The sequence below is a fragment of the Anopheles arabiensis genome, chromosome 2, assembly GCF_016920715.1.
Source record: "Anopheles arabiensis isolate DONGOLA chromosome 2, AaraD3, whole genome shotgun sequence".
Lineage (NCBI taxonomy): Eukaryota > Metazoa > Arthropoda > Insecta > Diptera > Culicidae > Anopheles > Anopheles arabiensis.
In genome coordinates, this window is record NC_053517.1 from 72,820,740 (window position 1) to 72,845,970 (window position 25,231).

At 41.9% G+C, this 25,231-nt stretch overlaps 2 protein-coding genes and 1 long non-coding RNA gene across 4 annotated transcripts in view; 2 read left to right on the top strand and 1 right to left on the bottom strand.

Moving 5' to 3' along the window:
- Positions 1–25,231, top strand: part of LOC120901010 — a 91,587-nt gene that overhangs the window by 34,656 nt on the left and 31,700 nt on the right. The window contains exons 3-7 of the mRNA XM_040308688.1: positions 339–2,730; positions 3,069–3,210; positions 6,076–6,189; positions 6,826–6,919; positions 7,251–7,380. Coding sequence (XP_040164622.1) covers positions 774–2,730; positions 3,069–3,210; positions 6,076–6,189; positions 6,826–6,919; positions 7,251–7,380 — 2,437 coding nt within the window. The 5' untranslated portion in view covers positions 339–773. The remainder of the gene's footprint in view (positions 1–338; positions 2,731–3,068; positions 3,211–6,075; positions 6,190–6,825; positions 6,920–7,250; positions 7,381–25,231) is intronic.
- On the bottom strand, positions 4,946–7,255 carry LOC120901025. The gene is made up of 3 exons (XR_005739273.1): positions 6,756–7,255; positions 6,293–6,671; positions 4,946–6,161 (listed from the first exon to the last, which is right to left on the bottom strand). It is a non-coding gene; the product is annotated as an uncharacterized LOC120901025 (long non-coding RNA).
- LOC120901017 overlaps positions 23,306–25,231 on the top strand; it is a 37,061-nt gene continuing 35,135 nt past the window's right edge. The window contains exon 1 of one of the 2 annotated variants that reach the window (XM_040308701.1): positions 23,306–23,345. The gene's annotated coding sequence lies outside the window, so the exon portion shown is untranslated. Of the gene's footprint in view, positions 23,346–23,559; positions 23,712–25,231 lie in introns of those variants that run through there. The other variant, XM_040308709.1, reaches the window with a different exon arrangement.

Here is a 25,231-nt window from a genome sequence, read left to right on the forward strand (position 1 = left end):
GTTTTCAATTGTAAACGCGTGAAGTGGCAGGTCACACGTGTTTCAATTGTCACCACGATTATCCGGGCGGACTTGATCGTTCTCTTGATCGGTGAACGCTACACTATTCGGACGTGGTTTTAAATCCTACGCTACGCTATAAAGTTAAAGGTTATACAAAATCCAAATGTTTAATGAGAGCCGCAACAATTTGCTTAAGACTGTAACAATCAATTATATGAACAATTTTATATGTCTAACAACGTAAGCTTAACTACTGTTTTTCTATATTTTTATTTATTTTTGTTATATGTATCCTCATAGTAATAACATTATTATTTTCATCCTTATCTTTGCAGGATGATGCAATCTTACAGTGTACAGACCGTAGAATAGCTTCCAACCGTCATCATTCTAAATCCGTTGATTTCCATCTAAAGCTAGTCGATGCTATAATGTAATGCAGCGCTACCCAACTTTATCGATTTGCTTAAAGGTTTCAAACGTGACAAAGATAAACGAAATGAATAAAACAACTGCGCTGAGCATAATGAAGCACTGAAACTATTCGGTCATTAAGAGCTTCCGATGTGGCGCAAGGAACTGTGGACAAAATACAAAAGAAAATTCACTCAGCCCAGCAGATAACCATTCTTAAGCCTCGTAAAAGTATTGCACGCCACTCGGTACAGCGGTCGGTACATCGGTAACAAATCTGGCAAGGTCAATCGTCCGTTTGTGACCTTCATCCGCCCTCGGCGAGGTAGCGGGCGGACGGCCCCTGTCCTGCAACGATGAAGGTGGACAAGGGCGTGTGTACCAACGGCACACTGGAGGATCTGAACAGGGCCATTCAGTTCGAGGCCGTCTTTTCGACACTGGTCGAGAACAAGATACTGGCCATCAAGCGAGAGTGCGAGCTAAAGAAACGCCACAAAAAGTCGCGCCTCCTGCGGCGTATCCTTTTCGGGCGGAAGATATCAACGAGTGGAGCGGGCGGAAGCGGCTGTTGCCATCGGGAGGTTTCCGCTAGCAATAGCAATAGTAGCGATGGTGCAAACGCGGCCATCGAACCGTTATGTCCAGGTCATAATGGAACGGCAGGAAGCGTGGACCGTCAGCAGCGGGAAGGTCTCGATGCCGGTTGCTACACCTATGGGAGTGCGGTGCCGGAAGCGAGCCTTGGGGTGGAAAACTCCACCATTAGCGACGGAGTTGATGAGGTTATCGTCGAGATCGGCGACCTTTCGTCGCTGGTCGATGCCGATGGGAATGTGGTTGTGGCAACAACGAGTGTGGAACCGGCCATGCTTGTCGAGGAGGGTAGTTCGCCGCAGGTGAGTGCGCCAAATCGAGCTTCTGGTGCGTCCCGGATATCCGCCGCCGAGTCGAGCTCAACGAAAAGTCCCGAATCGCTTGAAAATCGTAAAGGCAGTGGTCGTACGTCGACTAACGCACCACGGAAGTCCTCTCTGCTGGAACCGGTTTCCATCGAGATCGAGCCCGAATCGGACCCACTCAGCGCTCATTACGATTTGGAAGATAGTGCTACGAATGTGTCGATCGAGCTGGATGGTGTTAGCGATGTGTCGGATATGCGGCGCAGCATTGCCTCGGAACCTATATCCATAATCAAGAACTCGACTCGATCGCGGTACGGATTGGGATCGTATCTGTCCGCCGGCAATGCCGTTGCCAACCGACTGCGCGTACTCGAAGCGAAATCGATCAGCGCCCAGAACAGCCCCATACTGCCACGCCAGAAGCCAGCGGCCGAAGGACGCCACCTGACATTCAGTACGGCCACCTACCAGCAGCCAAAGTCGTCGACCAAAGCGAGCGCCATCGACTGTGATACCTCGTTCGTGGTGGATCTCAGCCAGTCGGATCGGGATCAGGAACAGCAACAGCAGCAACAGCAGCAGCAGCATCAGCACAACAACTCCACTGTGATAGGGAAGGACAAGCCGACCAGCCAGGTGGCTAGCGGCAGCAAAAAGTCAGCACTATTTCTAGGCGATAATAGCAGTAGTAGTAGCGCTAGTAAGAGAAACAAATTAACGCAACCCCATAACAGTAACCATTCTGCTGGTGCAGTGTCCATCGGTCGGGCCGCCCATTCGGCACAGCAACAGCAGCAGCAGCCGCAGCAGCAAGAGGCGCCGTCTTCGCCTCCACTCGGACTCATCGAAAGCTTTAACCAGCTGACGGCATCCAATCTACCTGTGATAGCATCTACCGCACGACATTCACCGCCGGTTAGTGATCTGGTGAAGCTGCAACAGCACCACCTTACCAATACTCGCCAGCAGCACCATCGGCCCTCATCACCGTCGATCCTGCTCGACTCCCTCTGCCGGGGTGAAGCGCATCCGCCAGCCGATGGTCACTCACCCATCCCTTCCAGACGGGCTAGCAAAGGATCGGCTGTAGCTCCCATAGCTGGCGAAGGCGTCTCGGATGCAGTTTCGGGCACGTCCGCAGGTGCAATGCAACCCTTAACTGCAAGCTTAACTCAACCGAACCAGCAACAAACCCAGCGCAAGCAGCGTAGCTTTCTCAAACAATCCAGCTGCGACGTTGAGCTGCACTATCGGCCAAACGTTACTGGCACCAGGCGATCGAGCGCCAAGGAGCATCACAGCCATCGCAAGAGCAGCGCGTACGGTCACGGCGACGACTACTCTTCCTACATCATGGGCTACGACATCAACGAGAGTGACGAGGAGAAGCTCAACAAACGGAAGTACAGTAAGTATGACAGTAAAGTGTACTTGATGGCAGTAACGTGTGTAGTGTTCCAGACATGCTCACTATTTTGTGTAAAGTTACAAACCAAGCCCCCTTACCTCACTTGCAGTAGCTCCAAGTATCAATCCGATCAATCACCATTGCAGCTCTCGGCGCCACCATACTCTCTTCTGCGTTGGTTTTCCTCTGTAGTAGCAGCACAATGCTCTGTAGAAGCACCCCTCCTTCACGTTTGCACGAACGTGTGTGTTCGCCTCCTTGATCCACCAACCACCAGCAAAGTTGATGTCACTGGAACGGTCGATGTTCTCAAAGTAACTTTTCTACTCATCCTCCTGTTCTAGAATATCTGAAGCGATGCTCGGACCCGGTCATAGTGTTCCCGTCAACGAGCAGCGGAGCCGGAGCGGTCGGGAGCGGTGCCATCGGTGGCAGTGGCCTCCAACATTGCATCCTAAGCCGTCCTCCGAATCAACCACTGTAAGTATGATGCTAGTATTCGGATACACCCCCCTTACAAAGCGGCCCTCGGAATCGACAGATGAATGTCAGTAACTGGCAACACTTTAAGCAAACAAGACACTTATAAGGCATGTTTGTGGATCAATGTACGTAGCTTTAAACAGAATAACACCGTGGATTGTATCATCTCATGACTAATTCATATTTGTTTTCTTGTAAAAATAAATAGATGTTGGATTCCTTAGTAAAGTAGATATGTTTCACACCGTTTATGGATGCAAATCATTATTTTTATAATTTTTATGCTAAATAGAACCAAGTACAATGCGATACAACGACACCACTCCGATTTTTTTTTCTTGATGCTGTTTTCTGGTGAACTTTTCGCTACATCCTACGATGGCTAAAACTTCTAAAAGCTGACAACAACGTGAGGAAACATTGCGAAACATGAAAATCGCTTAAAGCGCTCTTGTTTTGACATATTTAATTAAATTTTAATCGACTCTCTGGATACAGCTTTCCTTGAATCAATTATTCAATGTTTTGGGTTTTCGTTAACAAATGGTTCTCGTTTTCTTATTTTAATATTTACCAAGTTATTGTTTGAGACCACTGCTGTCGCACATTGTTACTTTTTCAGCTCACAGTAGATGTCATTGGCGGGTTCTACTTACTGTTTTTGATTCTAAGATTCTTCAATGACTTTCATGAAATAAACATACTCAAACACAGTTTTTAACTATGAACTAAATTTTTATACGTATGTATCATGTATTTTGCATCATATTAGCATCACTTTGCCTTACACATGCTATAGATTCAAATTCATTTAATCTAGAACTATACATCAAGGGTCTACAAACTACGGCAGCCGTATGCAGCCTTAAAAATCCTTTAAACTCGCCCGCGATGACTTGATAAGAGCGGTCCCGTGGTAAAGCCGTACGGCTTAACATCATACCCGTCGTGAGTTCAATACCCGAATTGTCCGTCCTCCGTAGCAAGGACTTGACTATTCAACTACTGAATCAGTGTTGAAAGCCTATATCAGCTGGCATGTCCACGTAGAAGATGACTTTATAAAGATAAAAAAATGACTGATTCAATATCCAAATTTATGTTTTACTTTTTTAAGACTAAACTTAAGCTTCAATAAAAGAAAACTGTTGATATTTAATATGGTCAGTTAGTACTTTCTTAGCAAAAACAAGATTAATTGATTAATTATTTTACAATTCTAATGCCCTCACATCAGCAAAAAATGCATTTTTAATGTCAATTTCGTCTAAGAAAAACTTAAGATCCTTAATCTATGTAGAAGTATTCAGTATACAAGTTTTTAATGATTTGAACATGTTTGTTAAATGTACACTGAATTATTATGTGGTGATTTGCAATGGGTTCAAATCATTCTCCTTTCTCATTGTTTGAATAATTTAGCTAGCCCCACGAAGTTTTTTTTCTTAATGTTATATAGGAAAAAAACCTTTAAATATAGGAAAAAACCTCCGAGCAAAGAACCATCTATTGATTATTGAACCAGATTATTGATGATTATTGAAATTATTATACAAAATCAATTCATAATTTTTTTTATTGTTTTATTTTATATAGCATTTGCTTTTACTAAATACCATGCGTTGAATTAAATAAAAAAAATAACAAAAAATATTTGTATGTTTTGGAAATTCTATCAGAGTAGATAATGTAATCTATGTTATAGAACTAGATAATACAAAAATGTCATCTATGTTATAGGAATAGTTTAAAAGAAAGTTTAGTTTTTGTGTAAATATAAATTGATAAAATCCTTAAAACAATATTATTGAAAGTTACCGAGTACACATATCTTTAATATCGAACTGTTTTTTAACTACACGGTTTTCCTTTTTATGCAAGTAGTGATGTTATTTTTTGATGCCAAAACTAGTATTTTTCAATATATTAACTCACAATCAAACACAAAACAACACTGCCATAATCATTTTTTTAAATAACGACAATTTTCAAACAATAAGCATGAAATCTTGATATTAACATATTTGAAGTAAACATTACTAAATTAAAGCCACTCATAGTCTTCGTCAAAAGGCTCCACATAACAACACAAAAGTTCACTTTAATGTATGAAATGTATTCATTCTTGGGGTTTTCATCAGGTAATATTAATCACAAGCACAACGCAATAAATTACTTAAAATCACGTCCTCATTACAAGGCTAAGCGCTGTTAACACGTTAACACTAATCCCAACGAATGTGCTGATTCACGCACTTGCTCGCTAATTACAATCAGAACCAGATTAATTTGTGTGCTTCCTCTCATTGGGATGGATTGCGTTTAAGAGCAGCTCCCAGTTCCGGTCCAGGACCTGTCATTAAAATCTCGAGCATTACTTGACACTAACAGTCTGTACCGACCTCGTACCATGTACCACTACTTCCGGTTATGTCAGTGTGTGATGATTCTTAATAAGTAAACTCCTTCAATTACCTGTTTGGTGGAAAGGTCGCTGAGTTCAAAGGACTGTCAGATTTTATTCGCTCTCGCTCGATCACGTTACTACCGCGTGTATTCTTATACACCTGGGTGGATCCATACGCATGAGATAGTATTATTGTATCAGTCCTGAAGAAGGTCATGTACGAAGGCTACCGTCCGAACGTAAGCTTCGTTCTCTATGTCCTTGCCCGCCCGCTCACAAGCAGCCTTCAATAGTTGCCTGATTGTCTCTCACCGTTCACTCTTGTTATCTGTTTCTCTCAATGTTCCTCGCATGTACGCACCTGCCCGTTTGCCCGTCTGCCTTCCCGCTTGCTGCACCGTTTACGGCACCGAACGTGGTTCCACACCAACCCAACCCATCACATCTGCGAGTAGTCAATTCCCCTACGACGAAGACTTCATGTACGATGTTTCACTGCAAATTGAATCCGAACGTCACGGGGAGCTGGATTCAATAGTGCCTGAGCATAGGAGGAAGCATAAACACAGGTAAGAATCGCGTCGAAATAACGAGCCACATAAAGGGATCCCCGAAGTGTGGAGAGTGTGTTAGATGTGGTGGGCTGGTCCGGTCCTATTACGACAAACCTACCGTGTCTTAAGAGAGCCACTGTACGCAGGCAATTCCACACCAAAGATCGATACGAGACGCAGAAACAGTAGCGAGTAGGTTGCGTCTCCTTACAAGACCTACTCTGGCGGGTACTTCACTCAAGAGACCGAATCTTGGGTCATGTTAGCAAACAAGGACTCCCCGGCGACTCTGACGTCAAGGTGGACCCTGTGGCGCTGTTGCTTCGTCCCCGGAGTGCTGCCACCGGTCCAACCGTATGCATTGTATTGTAAGCCGCTGGCATACTTTTACCCCGATTTACCATGTGCCACCGGTCCTCTTGGTGGCGAAACCCGATCGCTCAAGAGGCTCTAATAAAAATGGCATAAGAATATCCCACCGCACCTTACCTGATGCTCTGCACCGACAGACGGGGGAAAAAAGAAACAAGCAAAATCAATTAACTTTTATCTCACGGTTCATTCTTTTCTTTTCACCTCACCGGTATCCTTGCTGTTTCATGCGTCGGCCCCTTTTATGCGTTGCTGGGACGATGCAAAACATCCCGGAAGCAGACATCATCATCATCACCATCGACACTGTAAGAAGAAAAGACACAAGAAGCGCAAAATTCTGGTGCACGACCTCGACGACCAAAGCGTTAAGGTAAGCCATGCGGGATGGGTTATTGCTTTGTTTGTTACTTTTTCCACCATCAACCCAATGCCCAAGTCCTTAGAACGGGTTACCTTGCACGAAAACGATGCTCACCCTTCGGCTGCTGACCGTGCGGAAGCGGATTTTACACCTTTTCTTGTACCTTCAAACCTGTCACAGCCCGACGGTACCTGTAGCACGAGCCTAATCCTAATGGCCCGTCATCAGCCGCGTCACGCGCACATCAAGTTAACACACGGGGACGTGCTATTTCCAGTGTTCTTAGGACGCGTATGCTAACGGTAGCATTTGTTTCTCATTTCCCTCGCCCCCTCCACAGGTGATAGATCCGGACGATCTGCCGCAACGTGCCAGATGGACAATCATTGCGACCGCATGCCTATTACTGATTATGTGCCTACTATTAGTTGGAATCACACTGCGGATGGCTCCCATCATTGACGACATGGGTAAGTAGACGCGGACTGGGCCAGACGGGCAAACAAACGTGATAATTGCAGAGCATCATTTTCGTGATCCCGAGCGATGCAGAGAGCTGCCTGTTCACCATGGTGGCTTTCCTCCAACTGATGAAGGAGCTTTTGCTGACGAAGGGAGAATTTATAGAAATCTCACAAATGATTTTTCCCTCAATTGCAATAATGCTTCTCTTGGAGAGTGAATTCAAACCACATGAGTGTGCCAACAAAGCTCGATGTGATTTGAGCATTGGTGCGCATGCGTAGAGAAATACTTCTCAAATCCTCTCACTGTATTTCAGATTCAGAGATAAACTCTCTCAACTATCTCTATCAAGAGCAGTTACGAAGGGGAAGTTGTCATTCATATGAGCAATCTTCCGTACAATTATGTTCAGATCAAAATGTGAGATTGCAGAGCGCAGACTGTAGGAAATTACCTCAATTGGGAGAAAATGGGAGTAGTTCTCTCGCAACAGAATTAAACAATATTTTTGCTAATCATACCAATTTCGATGCACGATAGTAAAAGTTCTTTCAAATTATATGTTTAGTGTCGTCAATGCGACGAACGGAGACGGATGTGTATGCGATTATTAAGCACAGTAATGGAGACGCATGGTCATACATGCCCTATAGTGGAGCAGCCTGGTCATTTGTAATTCAACATAATTTTCTGCGTTTTCATCCTAATTTCCGTTCCATACATTTCAGTAAAGTGCAATAGACCTATTAAACGAATAAGGAGAAATGCAAAATAAAATTAATACTAATTGATGAATAACAAAAGAGGCTGAAGACGTTTAAGATGTTGAATGGAATTAAACCCAAAGTGGGGCAACTTAAGGTTCCATCTACATCGAATCGTTTGGCACTTATTTCCTTAGTAAATTTTGGATAATTGTACATTTTTAAATAATTTATAGAATTGCTTGTAGGTTTTTTGTGACTAAATGGACCTATATTTTCATTAAAACATTTTAAAGAAAATTATGTCATTGATTGAATGCTATGGGTCAAAAACGAAATAGTAACTCCTTTGTATGGTTTGCCTCAATAAATAAAAGTAATTGTTGAAAATTTAATTTGAAGTAAATATGGTCTGTCATATTTGACGACGGTCCCGTGGTACAATCGTCAAGTTGTACGTCTCAATAACATCCCAGTTCAAGCCTAGATTGGACCATCTCCCCGTAGCAAGGACTGAGTATCCGGCTGCGTTTACCTCTAAAGTCTGTATATGCTGGTATGATCTCGCAGGACTTTACGCCAAATAGAAGAAGGAGACCATTTCTTCACAAGTAAGCAGTTCAATGAAACATCAGTGAACTGCTAAATATATAATAGATAAAAGTTGCATAAGATTTAATTTTGCACCATATTTAACTAAAAAATCTGCATCTTTATGATATAGCCATAAAGGAGAGCAATTGATATCGTTCAAGCGATATTGAATGATTTTCAAAATAATGGCTCGTTCTTTTACTGAACAATTTTATTCTAAATAAATCGCGTTCAATAACCTAAACTAAAGTTTCAATTAATCCCACAAAAACAAAAAATGCAATCAGAAATATAAGATTCGATTTGTTATCATTCAACCAAAATATGTCGATCATGCATCAAAGGTTGCGACAGCCGTATCTCTTCCGTCTACAGCATCGTCAGCTTAAATCGACAGCCCACATATTATCAACTAAAGCTATCAAAATACCTTAGCAATGTCTCGACTAAAGCAAGACACTCCGTTTCCATTGGTTGCACACCGTCTCCCCTGGTTACGTTCTGTAGCGCTGGTGACTGTTAAGGTAATTTTCAATACGGTAGCAACATAAAATACGACCCGGCGTCATCGTAATAATCGAAAGCGCACGAGCAGCAACGGAATTTCGGTATCGTTTAATCTTCGAATTCTATCCCCAGGAGGCAAATAGCTAAAGTAAATATTAATAACAAAAAACCAGCGACGCAAGCAGCAACGTACACCCGAGAAACCACTTTTCCAATTTCCTGTTGACCTGGAACGTCTTGCCATACCAACTGCCAGTAACGGGAAACCTTAACCGACACCGCATGATGTGGAGCACTCTCTCGCTTTCTCTGCACTCAAGTAATGTTACCTTGCAAACAAACACACACATACACATATCGCTAGCACTAGTGGTGGAAAGACGATAACACGTCAAGCGTCCGTCACATTATTTGGGAAAGGCGGCGATACGCGCTTCGCGAGGAAATCCTACGACACGTCCATCTTTGGTGCGACGGTCAGTCAAACCCCTCGGTGAATAATGCTTTCATCTTTCCTACATTAATTCATCGGATGTAGACGTAAGCAAATAAAAGCAATTTAATGGCACTTTGTTCTCTGTGTTGGCGCTAAAGTCTCCCCAGTGCTTGCACGCCGCAGGAAAGCGGCTCAGCATGGGGCGCTTCCCTGAAGGGCGCTTCCCCGATTCGCAGAGGGATGGAAAGTTTCCCAGCGCATCCGTTGTAGTGGAGCGATGAAAGCTGGGATGGGCTGTGTGTATGCACGCTTTGTTGACCAACCCAACCGAGACAGTCACCGTCATCCCAGATCTATCTTCATTAGGCAATACGCACATGCTTTTTGTGTGCGTGCACAATCATATTACGTTTTGTATGCCCACCCGCATAACGCCCGGTAGACGGACTTCTCCGGCACCCACGCACCAGATTGGACGCTCATCCATCTTCAAATGGAGAAACAGTGAGCTTCGTCCGCACGATGAAAGCACCGAAATGAAGAGAAATGCTCCAAACTGCTCTGCAAATCAGTAAAACCTTTTACATTGGCCCATTTTGGCGGAAGTTTGCTGAGCATGTGTCAACTGTTGATGGTAAGAGTGGTACAACACTACACCAAACTGCCACCACACTAAAAGATGCTACTTCATTTCAACTAACAAACCACTTCATCTTCCACTGCCTGCGTACTAGTGGTTCGGCAGTAGAAAACCAGAATAAATATTCACAAGCAACAGTTTGCTACGGTTCAATCAGGCCCTGCTTGAAGAGGAGTGTTCCATCTCCACTCCCAGTATATGGAAAGGTGCGAGGCAGTGCAAAAACCACTGGAAGTGGTTTTTGCTTCACCGCGTGAACTGCGTTACACCCACCGGTTGCCCATTTTCTTGAATTTGTTGCGTTGTTTTCTTTCGCAAATGGTTTATCGCGAAAGGAAACAACAGGACACAGCCAAGCTACATCCAGCCAGTGGGTTGGAAACGAGTGTGTGTGTGTGTGTGTGTGTGTGTGTGTGTGTGTGTATGTGAGAGAGAGTGTGGACAAAAAAAACAATACCATGCGAGGTATCAGCTCCATATCGGACCACCTCCCTGCCTAGTCCAAGCCAGCTCTCCAGCAGAGACCATCAAATCCAGCGAATCCCTTAGCAACCCCTTGGCAGAGCCCAGTACCTCGGAGCCGACCGTGATTTCACGTCCTACACTCCCCCAAGGATTTCAACAAGGAACAGCTTAGAAGTTAAGAAAAATAAAACAAACCTCCTGCGGTACTACCGACGGTGGTCCTACCCTTGATCGACCACCTGTTTGAGCTTAGTGGATTCTTTCTCTTTCGCCTTCGATTTCTTTGCTTCACTCTTCTTCGCTCATTTTTTACCATCATTTGAAACGGTCTGAAACCCTGAAGTAAGGGAGGAAAACACTTGGTAAAAAAAAATCACCACTGCGTCGCAAGAGTTCGAGTGGCAGATCGTTACCAGGAGTGCGAATAAAGTGCTGCCCATTTGTGCACGGCCAAACAGAAGCTTGTTGGCTCTTCGCACTTTGCCAGCGGCTAATAATCTGCTGTAATTTATGCGATAGAATTGAGTTTTATCTTCCTTTGTGGCAGTGTCTCATTGCTGACAGAGGGGAAGTTATGCATCAAAATGGCAATGTAAGTCAGATTTCTTGTGGGTAATTGAATTGTTTGCATGGGGTTTGAAAGATGAGTTGGCACTATAAAATGATGAAATTTTAATCGTTTATTAATTAATTTCTTCGATTATGTTGACTTAATACGACTGTCAATAGACTTAATAGACTGTCACACTAACAAAAGGCCAATTTCAAATTCTACCGATACATATAATCCCGTTGCAAGAGTCACACATTATCCTTTGAATTTAACAATAAATGTAACATAACAATAAGTAACTTACTATTTATGTTAACAACTGCCCGCAATAAAAGTTATTTTAAACAGATGCACCGGTTGCTATACGACCAGACAAAGTTCCATTCTTTTCCCGACTATACCCGAAAGCACGAAACAAAAAAGCTTTACCAAAATATACATGTCAACCTTTTCGTCACATATTACAGCAAAATTCCCTTTCCTAATTTCACATTCTACCAGACATTGGGCGGTAAAGTTTGCGTGCAGTGTAAAGTCAAATAGAAAGAAAATATTCTTTAAAAACTCAACAAAGTAGAACCATCCATTCAGAATACCACCGAAAAGAGGAAGGCACTGCAAACGTTTTGAAAAATGTCTGCTTTACCAGCATTCAAGCAGCAACAAGAATTTTTGCATACCTGGCGAAGAAAGAATGACGGAGAAATTCTCTGAGATCCCGAACGGAATAACGAAGCACAAGCACACGAAGCCTGCGATACACTTTTCCTGCGATACAGCATGTCCATTCAAATGCAGAGCCTTTTTGGAGCAAATGAAACCATCTTCGAATGGCGAAATAATTAAAGTCTGCCTCTATGTCTAATATTTTTCCTACACGGGTTCACTATATGGGAATGTGTATTAGTACAAAAAAAAGATGTAGATGCATTGGATAAATTCAGTAGTTTCTAGGCTTCACATGCTTCTAGGACAGTTTTCTTAAATTAAACATGATTTCAATTATTTTACTGTGCTTTTATCGTATTTCATTTGAATAGAGTTGCACCATGCCCAAGTGACATTTGCTCGAAATTGTTTTTCCATACCTGCTCGATTAGTACTCGATACGCCTGAAATTGTGGATTTGTGTGCGATCAAGTGTGTTGAAAGCGCTAAGATTTTGTGACATCGTAAATTAGACATTCTTCTATCGATGGACGATGCCGTCGAGCTCATTTTACATTCGTAGATTTTTTATGAAAAACAAAAGACAATTTTGTGTGACATTATTTTATAAAAAAATAGATATTATTTAAGAATAAAATGGCTACATGACCAACTATAACGAAACATTATTTCCGAGCGAATCTAGAAGAAAACACCGAAAAAACCGCATCACAGTTGATTTTAAAGGCCTTTTTCTAAATTCCCTTCAAATGATGCAGTTTAAGGGAATTTGCTCGAATTTTCGATTATTCGTGCTCGAAAATGTCAACTGGGTGGGCTAAAATCGCTTACTTAAAAATCATAGTGAGAACTTCTTTTTACATTTTCGTGACCAAAAGCAAGATAAAGTCACGGTTGCTTATGGTGCCAATTAAAATTAAATTGTGAAAAATTACATCCTTTCTATCCTAACTAGATTATTAGATATCCACTTCTGTCTTTGGTGTTAGCTTTAGTGTTAACGGCTAATTCTTCTCCTCAATATCAAGCCATACTTATCCTATCGTTAAGTTATGTAAAACTATGCAAACTTATGATGATTTATTTTGGTTATAGGAGTACGATTTCATATTAGTAAAATTCTACAATTTGTACATTAAGGAAACATTAACTAGAAACGCAAAACCCATTAGTTTGTGTTATGAAAATATCCATTATTCGTCTGTCCATTAATTCGACCTCTATTTTTTTTAGATAGGATATGAAACCTTTTGTTGGTATCTTCAATTATTGTAACACTTCTCATTTTAAAGTACTCAAAATTATTACCATGCGAAGCATACTAATAACAATTGAATAACTTATCAAGTCTACCCATTTGTAATCCAATTAAAAAAAGTAATTGACCAAGTATTCATTAATTACAGTAAGATATTTACCAGCGACCGCTTTTACATTGAGCGGATCAATGTATAACTCCACAGAGAAAACTCCACTCCACTGGAACAAAAAAATAGCTGTCACTAGCTAGACCAAACAAATTTCAAATTGAACCTTCAGACCTATAGCAGAATTGTTCGACCTTTTCTATATTTCATCAATTTTGCATTAAAAGCTCCATTGAATTTGCCTTTTGCCCCGGGCTCAGCTCTACAACGGTATCGCATCAATCGCATCAATCACAATGCTCCTCCACCACCATTTTCCAGGGTGTTGCGGAAACTCATCGAAAACAGAAAAACCTAATAAACCTAATAATGCTATCATTGTGTAACGAAGCGACCACGTCATGAGGTTCATGGTAGGGATAAACTGATGGCTCCGTATGAAACGCTTGCTTGTTTTACCCCAAAAGAAATACGAAGGCGAAAGAAAGCAAGCTGATCACAGTCAGTTTTGACCGTTCTCGGAGACAAGTTCAAGAAAATTTTCAACAACTGAGCGCGTATGCGCATTTGTAAATTCCATTCGTCAAAGAAATCCACATCTACCGGCGGCGGATGTAACTTAATTATCTCTACCGGTTTTTACTTCCTTCCACCCGCTTTTTATCCGTATTTAATTGCATTTTATGTCCAATAATTCTTACTGTCGTTTTGTTTTCTCTCTTTTACAGGTAAGTTAGCATATTGTTTGACTTAACTATGATGGTATAATGTAGTGCAATAATTTGGTAAGTTTTATGCTGAGCATTATTGTAAAAGTATTATATTACCTTAAAATAATCCTTGCTCTAGAATCAAAATTTGAAGCTATTTGCCGCAAACTTTTTGTGATTTTTTATTTGTTCTATAAGTATCCCAACTCCTCGTCATTCAAATGGAATGATTTGAAGCAACCGGAAATCTTTATATAGAAACCACAGATAATTTTCCTCCTTTGTGCTCGATGACTCCGGATCTGTGTGACCTTCAAACACTAGTCAATTTCAGGCAACCCATGGAGAAATACATCCATCGTTACATGAACCAAGCATCAGATAGATGCTATAGTATCAAACATCAAACATTTCCGTTCACATGGATGGCTTTCTGATTTTACGTCCAACCGCCCTGGTACACCTTCACATGCTTCGTGATGATTAAAACATAATGAAGCAACAAGTTGCACCTGCTCACCCATACACGCACGCTCAAATCTCACCAAGCAAAAGCTAAATTTTGTATCCTTTACACGTGATGCCTGCCGGCGGTACACTGTGCTTGGGCTCATATTACCTGGGGCGTGGGTAGGATCACGCGATGGGAAGAAACTGTCTGTTCCAAAAAGGTCTGAGCCAAAGCTTATGCATGACCGAAACCATCGAAAAAAAACAGAACCATAGAAACTTACCTTCGGCTGTTCGATGCTCCTAGACTCGAACACCTGGGCAGTACTCACCTGGGCAGCTCAACTCGTATAACCCGTGTCGGTGATGGGGAAGAATCAAGTGGCCTCTTCTAAAAATATACAAACCTTCCCCTTAAATACAGCACAGTGGCTTATGTGCGTTGGTGTGATCGTGTTTGCCTGCGTTGTGATTGTGCACATTCCCCGAAGGTATTATGTACGATGTGGAAAGAATCATAAAGAATCAGAATAGTGTAAATAGTGGTACGATCAGAAAAGATGTTTGAGATAGTTGTGTAATTTAATTTTGTAAATTTCACCTTCAATATCATTTCTTCACGCCGTAGCAAGTGTTTCTCAGAAATCGTATTGATTATCTTAAATAATTTCCTGATTATTGTTTTAATTATCTAAGTCATACATAGTTTGTAGTGAAGTCTTTTGAAATGCGGATAACGTTAGTTGCAAAGAAAAAGAAGCATTTTTATTTTAATAAATAACTACGCTCATAAATAACTACGCTTGACTGGCAAGAAAGCCAATGGTGTCACTACACACAGAATGAAGGAAGAAGGGGGAACAAATGGGTAACCCATTTGAAACATAATATCTATTATTGATATCATTTTCACTATTATTTTAATACTAGCATAAAAAGTGTATTAAACTTGTTTATTTTAGTGTGCAGTTATTCCATAATGTAGGAAAACAAAGTAATAAATCTAAGATATTTTTAATTGTTACAATTTTAACGTACTCTGTTCATGATAATTGTGATTTTTTTTTAAATCATTCAGAAGTTGTCCAAGATGTTCTAATTATTTTTAGATCTGAGTGGAACACAATAGTAAAAAATGCAAGTCATACATCATTAGACAAGTTTTACCATTTCACTTTCGACATCTCACGCAGTAAGTAGGCAACAAGCCTATTAAGCATTCTTTCCATTTGCTGCTTGCCATACCAAGACTTTCAATTTTTGTCAATCCCGACAACATACGTCAGCAGTAAACATCTAACGTACCTCCCGTCCGTTTCATACCAGCCAAGAATTTCCCAAAGAGTATGATAGTCAATCGAGAACAAAAACATTCCGGCTGTGTTGCGTAAGTTTCACGATCTCTAGCACAGGGAAAGGTTTGGCCAGGTTGACACGAATTTGCATTATCCGAGTCTTGGGTCGTTATGGAGCACAAGAAGCGCGCCACAAAGCACATTCATGCATGCTGATGAGGCGTTAGGCAAACAACCTCGATGTTATTGTGATCGCTAACGCATACATAATGAGACCGATGATCGTGCAAGCATTCGACAAGCGTTATGTGCACATACGGCACATTACCAACACTTACAAGTGAAACCCGTTTCTTTATCCGTAGTATTTCTCATTTTCATTTCGTTCTTACTGTCATGTTCAATCATTATGAAACAATTGTGGAAAATTTAAAAACAAAGACTTTTATTATCTTGACAATAACATTTTGAAGGTCAATGATTAACAATAGGGTAAGTGTACCAATTGTGGCTATAGCACCAATTATGGCTATAACGAACACTATTTTCGCTCTAAAACAGTCTATTTGCATTCTAAAACCAAGGAAGGATTTTTCATTTCAATTATGAACATTTTAACACATTTGTGCTTCATTAGTTTCATGTTGGTACTTCCGTTTGTTAAATATCACCCTTTTAAAATGTGTTGCCAAGATTTTTGATATCTCTTACCATTTTGCTAAGAGCAGCACTGTAGGGTATTAGCGATTTTTAAGCACCTAACCATAATTTTATCTAAAAATTTTAACTTGGTGCAAAATATTAGTTATTTAACGACTACACATCAAAATCTACCAAAATTTAAACGAAAATATGCCTTTTTCTGTACGTCCATAATTGGTACCACTAACCTTCGGTGTACCAAATATCGCAGTATGCTATGGATGCTTTGTTGACAACTGTCGTTTTGGTCGTAGCGCGTAGTTTACATGTCAACAACTCGGGTTTCTCGTTATTTTCGCAATCTAAAGTGTTAATATGTGTTTTAAGCATCATTTATTTGTAAAGTGTTCGAGTCAGTAATCAGTGGAATAATCAGTGGAATGTAATCAAATCAGCTTCACCAAAATAATGCAGTCTTGAATATCATTCATGTAAAGAAAGCGAATTCTGAAGCTGCTCGTGTCGCCTTATTGCCAAATGTGCTCTTGTTCTTCCCTGATCAATAGTTAGTGCTAGTCTTGACCGGAAGTATCTTGGCCAGAAGATAGTTGAACCATGCCTACGATTCTTCATTTAAACAAATTCAAATAGACCACCCTGATTTGTGCAATTCTTCGTATCGCGCTGAAACGGTAGCTGGCTTCGGTATAGCTTCCAGGTGATATGAAGGATTGCCAGGTGTGTGTCCAAGCACGGTGTCATCAGAAAGGTGTACGATAGTATTTTTTTTAGTAAATTGAGCGTAGACATAAATACAACCAGTGATAGAAAACAGATATTTTAAAATGATAATTTTACGTATTTAACCCTACATCATCTTTCAAAATATAAGAATATTTTGAAAACAAATGCTTGGCTTTTATAAAAATCTTTGGACTTGACCTTGCTGATACTATTAAATTATTATGATATATCTTATGGATCTTACGTATGGAGGAACAGTCCGGGAACGAGTCAATTCGCGTCCGATCTAGAGAAAGTTAGTGCAACCAAAAAATCTGAAGCTAATTTACTCAGTCATGTCCCTCACATCGAATGAACATTGTGGACTTCTGACTCGACAAAAGCCACGGCTTTTTGCCATTAGCATTTCGCACCGAACTTGCCAGAATCTGTCCAGAATACAAGAATGACTTGAAAGTCCAAACCCCATGAACAGTACCGAACAGAGCAATGATGCTGGCAGGCAGCATAAAATAGTTGACAAATTTAATTTAGCTCTAAACTAACTTTTGAGTTTACCACTGCACCGAAAGTCGCTTACTTGGTTCGCTCGCGATAGACAGTCGTCGGCACCAGCTGTTACCACTGTAGTATAAGAACTGTGTGACGACCACCAGACAAGCACACGGTTTTTGCCACCGATGGCGGTCGGAGAAATGCTACCATTACCCTTCCCCTCATTGAAAGCTGTGCTCAATTGCCCAAGCAGTTTCGAGTAAAGTAACTCTGACTGAACCGAAAGAAGAAAGCGCTCAACCACCTAATGAAGATAAAAGTACAGTTTAATGAATTTAATTCTATTTATTTGCTCACGGTGTTTCTCCCGGCGGAGAACGGTAATCCTTTTCGACTCTTGGTCTAGTTTTTTTTCTTCCGAGTTTGTAAGCTGTGGTTTGGGAATGGGAAGGCGTGTTAGAAACTGGATCAGCTGTACCCAGCACTTCCTTTGCCGCGCTAGAGATTTGATTTGAAATATGAGCGTCTTGTGAAAAATGCCGTTTCTTTCTAGCGATGCAGGAAAAACTTTCTCGACAAAAGATGCTAAGGCATTCAGTCTGGTTTCTTGCGGATTTGGCACGAATACGCAACACGGATTCGAGGCAGTTAACGCATGCAAACAAAACTTGAACCAAGATCACATTTTCTAAAAATCAATATTGCTACAGATATCAACAAGAATGTGCAGATCGACAAAAAACTTGCTAAGCGAAATAGTTTCCAGGCAGATGATAGTACGCGATCAGCTACCGGAAGTGGTGTTGTGAAATATGGAATGCTAAGCACATTTCCACCCACCGGCAAGCAGCAGCATCGGAATAGTATCTCTCGAAGCTGGCGTAGTACTCGACGATGGAAAACTTAAACCGACGTATGGTAAGTGTTGTGGCGCTTCCTACCTTTTCATGGATTGAGAAGCTGCTGCATCCATCCGGCCGATCTTACAACCCAAGTCCTGCCGTCAAGTCCTCGCGGTTCCACTGGCCTTACAATACCACCGCACGATTTCAGATGGACGAAAAGTTTCCGAAAAACCCAACCAGGTGAATTTGCAACACGAACCAAAATCCGGAATGGCATGCAGACAAGCGTATTGCCCTTCGCTTTTGTGTGTATGCCACTCTGCCTCGCTCCGAGTTATCTAACCAACCGCCGTGCCTGCTGCTGCTGCCTTCCCCGGCCTCGCAAACCACCCGTAAGTCTCCACCGACCTGGGAAGGACGGAAATGAAGCGGAAAGAAAATGGTACTGGAAGCGGTCGTGCACAAAGAAAACCCATCCCAGAAACCGGGACACCGGAGGAAATCGTGACTTTTGTAAGGTTGCCCCAAAATCTCCCGCTCCCCTCTCTATCTCTCGTCCTGTTGCCCTGTGAACGGATCTTCCACACGCTTCTTCCCTGGGCACCCAAGCTCCAGCCAGGGTTCGAGAAACGCGCGCGTTTTTCGCACCACGTGGGAATTGTAAAGTTTTGATATGGCGGGCCCGAGTCAGGGCAGGGCGGACGGGCGAGCGGGCGATTGAGTTTTTGGGCGTACTAGAACTCGTGTGGAAAGAATGCAAGACGGAAATCTTCGGGGAAGATTATCGTAACATGGCATTTCGGACGTTTTCTGTTCAGAAGTTAAGTCAACCCAAAACCATGCGAAAAAGGCACTAACACTAAAAGTGCAATATCATCGCTAGGAAATCGCCTTTCAAGAATCCTATTTCGGGCTCTCTTTTATTTTGATATTTATTTTCTGTTCGAATAACTTTGGTAAAGGTTGTTTGTCGGACGTGTTATTCGTGCAAAATAAATTTGTTTGTTTTTTTTTTCGTATGTATGCATTCAAGGTCCACTACTGATGTTCTGCTGTTCGTCTATTGGCAACTATTTGCAAGAGGAATGTATTGCGCTTCTTATTTTGTAAATCACTGCAAAACGAATCCGACCAATCTGGTTGTAACGACGATACGAACCACAAACCATAATTACTGCTCCGTGTGCGAAGAAAGCTCGTGTCCCACAGGACCACTCGCTCTGCTCTAATCACGCAAAGGCCCCGGCTGCTCACTCAAGCAGCCACAGGTGCCATGGGACCATTAATCATCGAGAAGGAATCAAATTTACATAATTTGCTTCCCGCACACAGTCTCGCACACCGAATATTTTCGGCAAATATTTGCGACTGTCGTTTGCCGGCAATTTCTTCCAACAAGTTTCTCTGACCAATCCCGCCCGGAATTGTCTGCGTAAGTAGAAACTGATACGAACGTTTCACCGCCCAACCAGCCAGCCAGCTAGCACACCCAGCTTCGCGGTGCCGAGCGAATAGAACAGAGTTGAGCAGTTTCGCCGATAAGCGTTACCTAAGTACCTCGGTGAGGTGCAAATCGCTATCCTGGGAAAATTAAAACAAGACAAAAAAATAAAACTCACAGACCCACTAGCAATGAAGACGGGTAGTCTTGTTTGTTCCCATTTGAGCTGCCGACACGAATGAAGAAGGTAACGATTCGGGCGTGGAGCGGTAAAATGCACTGATTTTCAACTGATTGACCCACGTGTCAAGTTCATCGGCGAAAAACAGCACGCAATCGGCTGCTGTTCGGCTGAAACCGTCTCGACCTAGCTCCCAGCTCGGGCCTCAAAATCCGAACCAAAACGTCCGCCCCTCCCTCCGGAACCTCATTGCTCACTCCACACCAAGAAGTGCCGTTGGAAGTCAGGTCGGGCGCGCACAGTTTATGTAATCACAATTCGCCACTCACGCCGCCGGTGTGGGCACTCGCGGCTTTCAACCGGTTTCATATCCTCCTACTCCACTCATCACGTCTTCCAGTGAAATCGTTCAGGCCAGGCCAGGCTAGATAGATTTGCACCGGCTGTGTTTGGCAGAAAGCCAGTCACGTGAGAAGCCACTCATGGAAAGGGCCACAACGAACTGGGTGTGTGTTTGAGTTCCACACTGGAGCACCCCTGTTTGGATCGGTTGGGGCAGTGCACGAACTCCGGAACCTTCTACCCTACCCGTCGGCTTGTGAGCAAATGGCAAATTGTTGCATTCGCCATTGTACCCCCGCCGACGCCACCACGCCATTGCACACACCTGTTACGCCCGTGCATTAAGTCTTTGGCCCGTTCCGGGCCAGGCGGGCCAAAAACAAACGTGCCTAGCGACTCTCACTGTGAGCAGCGATTCTCTCAGCTTTCTTGTGCCTGTTGGCCCATCCATCAATATGGACGGAGGAAGTGGCAAGGCTGCGAAGCATGCCCACGTTCGATGGGAGATGGCAGATGAAGCCACTTTATAACGACTGCTAATACCATTTAAACGGTGGAACTTCAAAATTGTGTTCAATTCAAACATAGTTGCTAGCATTCCTTTGCGGTACAAGCATTGTGGAGGTTTTACCATTTTGCATTTTGCCTCTGGTGGTGGTGCTACTGCTAAATACGACAGTTGCGAAGAGAGGAGAGACACAACAAAAAGCACCATCCTCAACATAGCTTCATTTCCCAAGAACTGTCTAAAACAATGAAGGTCATTGAAATTCCTCAGCATTGTGCTCAATTGTTATTTTAAGAAGCATTGCTGTCTCATTTAGTTGTAATTCTAAATGCTAGTGCAAAGCACATTCCAACAGGGCAAAACAGACAACGTCCTCCGAAATGAACTGGAATTTGAAATGATGAATAATTCAAATTCACAAAACAACCTCATTAAGAACATTTCTATTTCTTCTTATGCCTAATACGGATATCAAAAAATACTATTTTATAACACTTTTAAGGATACTAAATAGTATAAAGTTTTTATAACATTTATAATATAAGAAAAAAATGAACCTATTAATTTCATTTCAATTTATATTGTTTAAATTATTACTAGTATTATTTTGTTTAGCTTAACATTATTACGGTTAGGGAAATAGTTATTATTTTGATTGCTATCAATATTTTTATTATTATTTTTATTACTTTTATTATTATATTTATTATCCTTATTATTAGAATTGGTATTTTTATTTTTATTATTCTTACTATTATTATTCGTTTTATTAAAAAAAATATTATTATTATATTATTATTATTATTCTTATTATTTTTATTACTATTTTTATTATAACTATTCTCCTTAATATTAGAGCAATAGTTTTCAAATTTATTAGTCCTACAATTACTATTCTTTTTATTATTATACTTTTCACTACTAATTTTATTTTCATTATTATTAATACTCCTTTTGCTCATTAATTCCTTTTTATTTTATTGACGAAAATATTTGTACTTACTCTAAAAGTTTATGCCAGCCCAAACAATCCCATAATTGTAATTTATAAATTCAGTGAAATTTATTAAACACGTGTGCGTGTACATTTCCTCGAATTACACATCCTTTTTGCGTACCATTACGCATTGGAAACGCTTTACATGGATCCCATTAAAAGTCTCAAAGCCTCTATAGATCATTATTTGAATCGTTCGCATCGATATATACAACCATTGTGAACAATTATTACGAACAATCACTTTTAATACCCATAAAAGGTTGGATGAAATGTTTCATCCTAACGCTTTCACTCCTTCCTAAATGTTTCGATGGAAGAACCGGAGATCATTAAAAAAAATGACCACACCACAAAAAAAGAAACATTTGTCTTCGGAACACACCCACTTTTGCGAACGCATCATGCGATAAAGCGTGGTGACCTTTTTCTTCCTCCAAGCAAGATTCCCTTTGCTTCACTCACGGCAAGTACGGTGAAGGATACTTCATGCCAAGTACTGTACCATGTACTGGGCGCCTCCATGAAATTAAAACACCTCTCAACCGCTTTGTTTCGCATCGCATCGTCGGAATGACGACGGGTGGGGCAACACAATCGGCAACACAAAAATAATAACCATTTACAAAGTATGACAGGTGTATAACCCGACCGGGTTTTACTCACCGTATTAATCGCTGAAAGGTTGTGGCAATGATTTATTCTTGAAAGCTTAGTCCTCTCGTCAGTTGAATATGCGCGTTTTTATCAGCTAGTAACAATATACTTTTTCATTGTTTTAATCTTTATGGTAAGAACATCGTCACTAGTCACGTTGTGAGAAAATATTGCGTCCGACGTTTTTGAAAGCTTAGGCTCTGAGTTCCGTTCAGTTCCGTTGGGCGATTGTGGATGTGGTGGTTCAAATCTCAGCACAAAGATTGAAGACTAAAGTACAGTTTTGTTGACTAAGTGTACCTTAAAATGCTGGTCGTCTTTTACCCTTTTGCCGTTCGTCTACCATTATGTCCATCAATAACAAGGCTCTACATTGATGCGAACCGGTCGAACGCTCCTACTAGATTGCGCTGGAAGCCAACAAACTGCCAGCACCGGTCAACAGGTCACATGGCCAGATCTCATCACCGTTTTCGGCCCAAAACGCTGCCCATTTCAAACGTTCCAGCATCCTAACAAAGACCGCTCACTGGAAGGCCGACGGGCGTGAGGGCGTATATACGTATACTTGCACGGTCGGCACTCACTGACGCGCGCGCAGTCTGTCCTGCACGGCACTCACCAGATTCAACATGTTGCTTGTTGCTTTGCCAAGCGGCCCAATGATTGCGTCCCCTCAGTACTAGCTCGCAATCGACAGCGTACGGATAACGGCTCCAACGCGATCGGTGTGTATACGTAAGCAAAGGTGGAGGGTCTTTCGGTCAGTCGACGGTTATGGCCACCGAACCACCGCCCACCACTTCACCACTCTTTAATTGTGTCGAGCGTGTAAAGAAAATACAGCAGAAACGAAGCACATCAAAGAAAGAGAGGGAGAGAAGCAAGTTCCTTCGAACTATCACAAACCCCGCGGTTTTAACGACCATTTCTTAGTTTGTTATAGGCGATATTCGTCGTCGCTACAAATAGACAAATCAAACGTCGTGCAACTGAGCACCGCGTTCAATCGTGTACAATACCGTGCCAAAAGAAATTTCCTCTTTTATGTATCGCGTTGCGTTGCGATCGTGCGAAGCTGATCGAAGTGTTTCGTAAGATCGGATGGAAAAGTTTATTTTCCCTTTCAACGGTTTCGTATTCACGGGAGAGCGTCTGTGTAATAGTGTTTGTGTGTGGATGTTTGGAAGAGAGAGAGAGAGAGAGTGAGAGAGAAAGAGAGAGAGAGGGAGAAAGAAAAAGGCGTGTTACCAGTGGCCGTGCGTGGCCGAAATTAATCGTTTGAATGTGTTTTTGAATGTTGCGTGCAGTGTGATAATATTTCTCCAGCCCAGACCAAGTTGCATTTGTTTGCGATTAATAGGTTCAATTGTAACGAGTTTGTGGTATTGATAACGTGAGCACTTTTTCCCTAGTACATCGTATTTAGAGTTTTAAATCCATATTTAAAAAAATACTTGTCATCCATTGTCGGGTGTGTTTGGCGGTTACTACGAAAATTTTCATATCGTACCGCAAACGTTTTTTTATAAACCGACATACCTTGTTACCTTCCCTTTGCATCAGGAACATACCGTTAGTGTGTGAGTGTGTGTGTGTTTGAGAAGCTAACGAGCGTGCAGGTTATATCCCATTAGTTTGTTATATCAGTAAACTTCTACAACTTGCACATAATTCCAATGGAATATCTACGAGCAAACTCAAAATGCAACGATTTTGCGCACGATTTGCTGGCTTTAAGAAGAGGCGGACGGGTTCTGACCACAATATCGGTGTGGGTGGGGCCGGCACCGTTCGTGGTCAGAAGTAGATAAGCCAAAAGCATGAGGCAGCAGCATCATCAAACAGCAGCCACAAACGACAAAAATCACCAGCAAAATGGCAGTGGAAAATACTGAGTGAAAGTTTTCCATTGTTTGGCTCGGTAGCAATGAAAGCCCATCCCTTCCCCCACGACGCCACCACGATGGTGCGATGGGCTGTGTAGTGAAAGTGGTGTTTTGGTGGCAGTTATTTTAATCACAAACGAAAACAAACCCCCTTTTGATAAGATAAGCAGGATTTGTTAGCGACAGTTTGCCTGGAACAGTTAGCTGAGGAATGAAAATGAGCAGAAACGCCTGATGGCGTAGTTCGCGAATATAATACCAGTACCGAAGAGAGAAAGAACATATGTGTGTGCGTGCGTTTGCGTGTGTGTGTGTGTGTGTGTGTGTGTGTGTGTGTGTGTGTGTGTGTGTGTGTGTGTGTGTGTGTGTGAAAGAGAGTGAGGAAGAGAGTGAAAGAGATGACATGAAAGCAGGGAGTAAACCTGCCTGGATCGTCAGTCGAAATTTACGGCAAGGGCTTGTACATCTATTTGATTCGATTGTGTGCTAGAGCTAATTCACTTTCCGTGCGCCTCGCTTAAGATCGAACACAGTCGCGAGCAGTGTGGAGACAAGTCAAAACATCGCCAAGTTTTAGATGCTTCTTTCTGTGTGTGTGCGTGTATGATGTATGTGTTGTGAGTCCTATGTGTGTAGTCAATGTCTGGAGGGAGTTTACTGCCGATAGATCAAACAATCTACCCGCGTGGATATGATTTATCGCGAAACGACAGAACAGTGTAAAA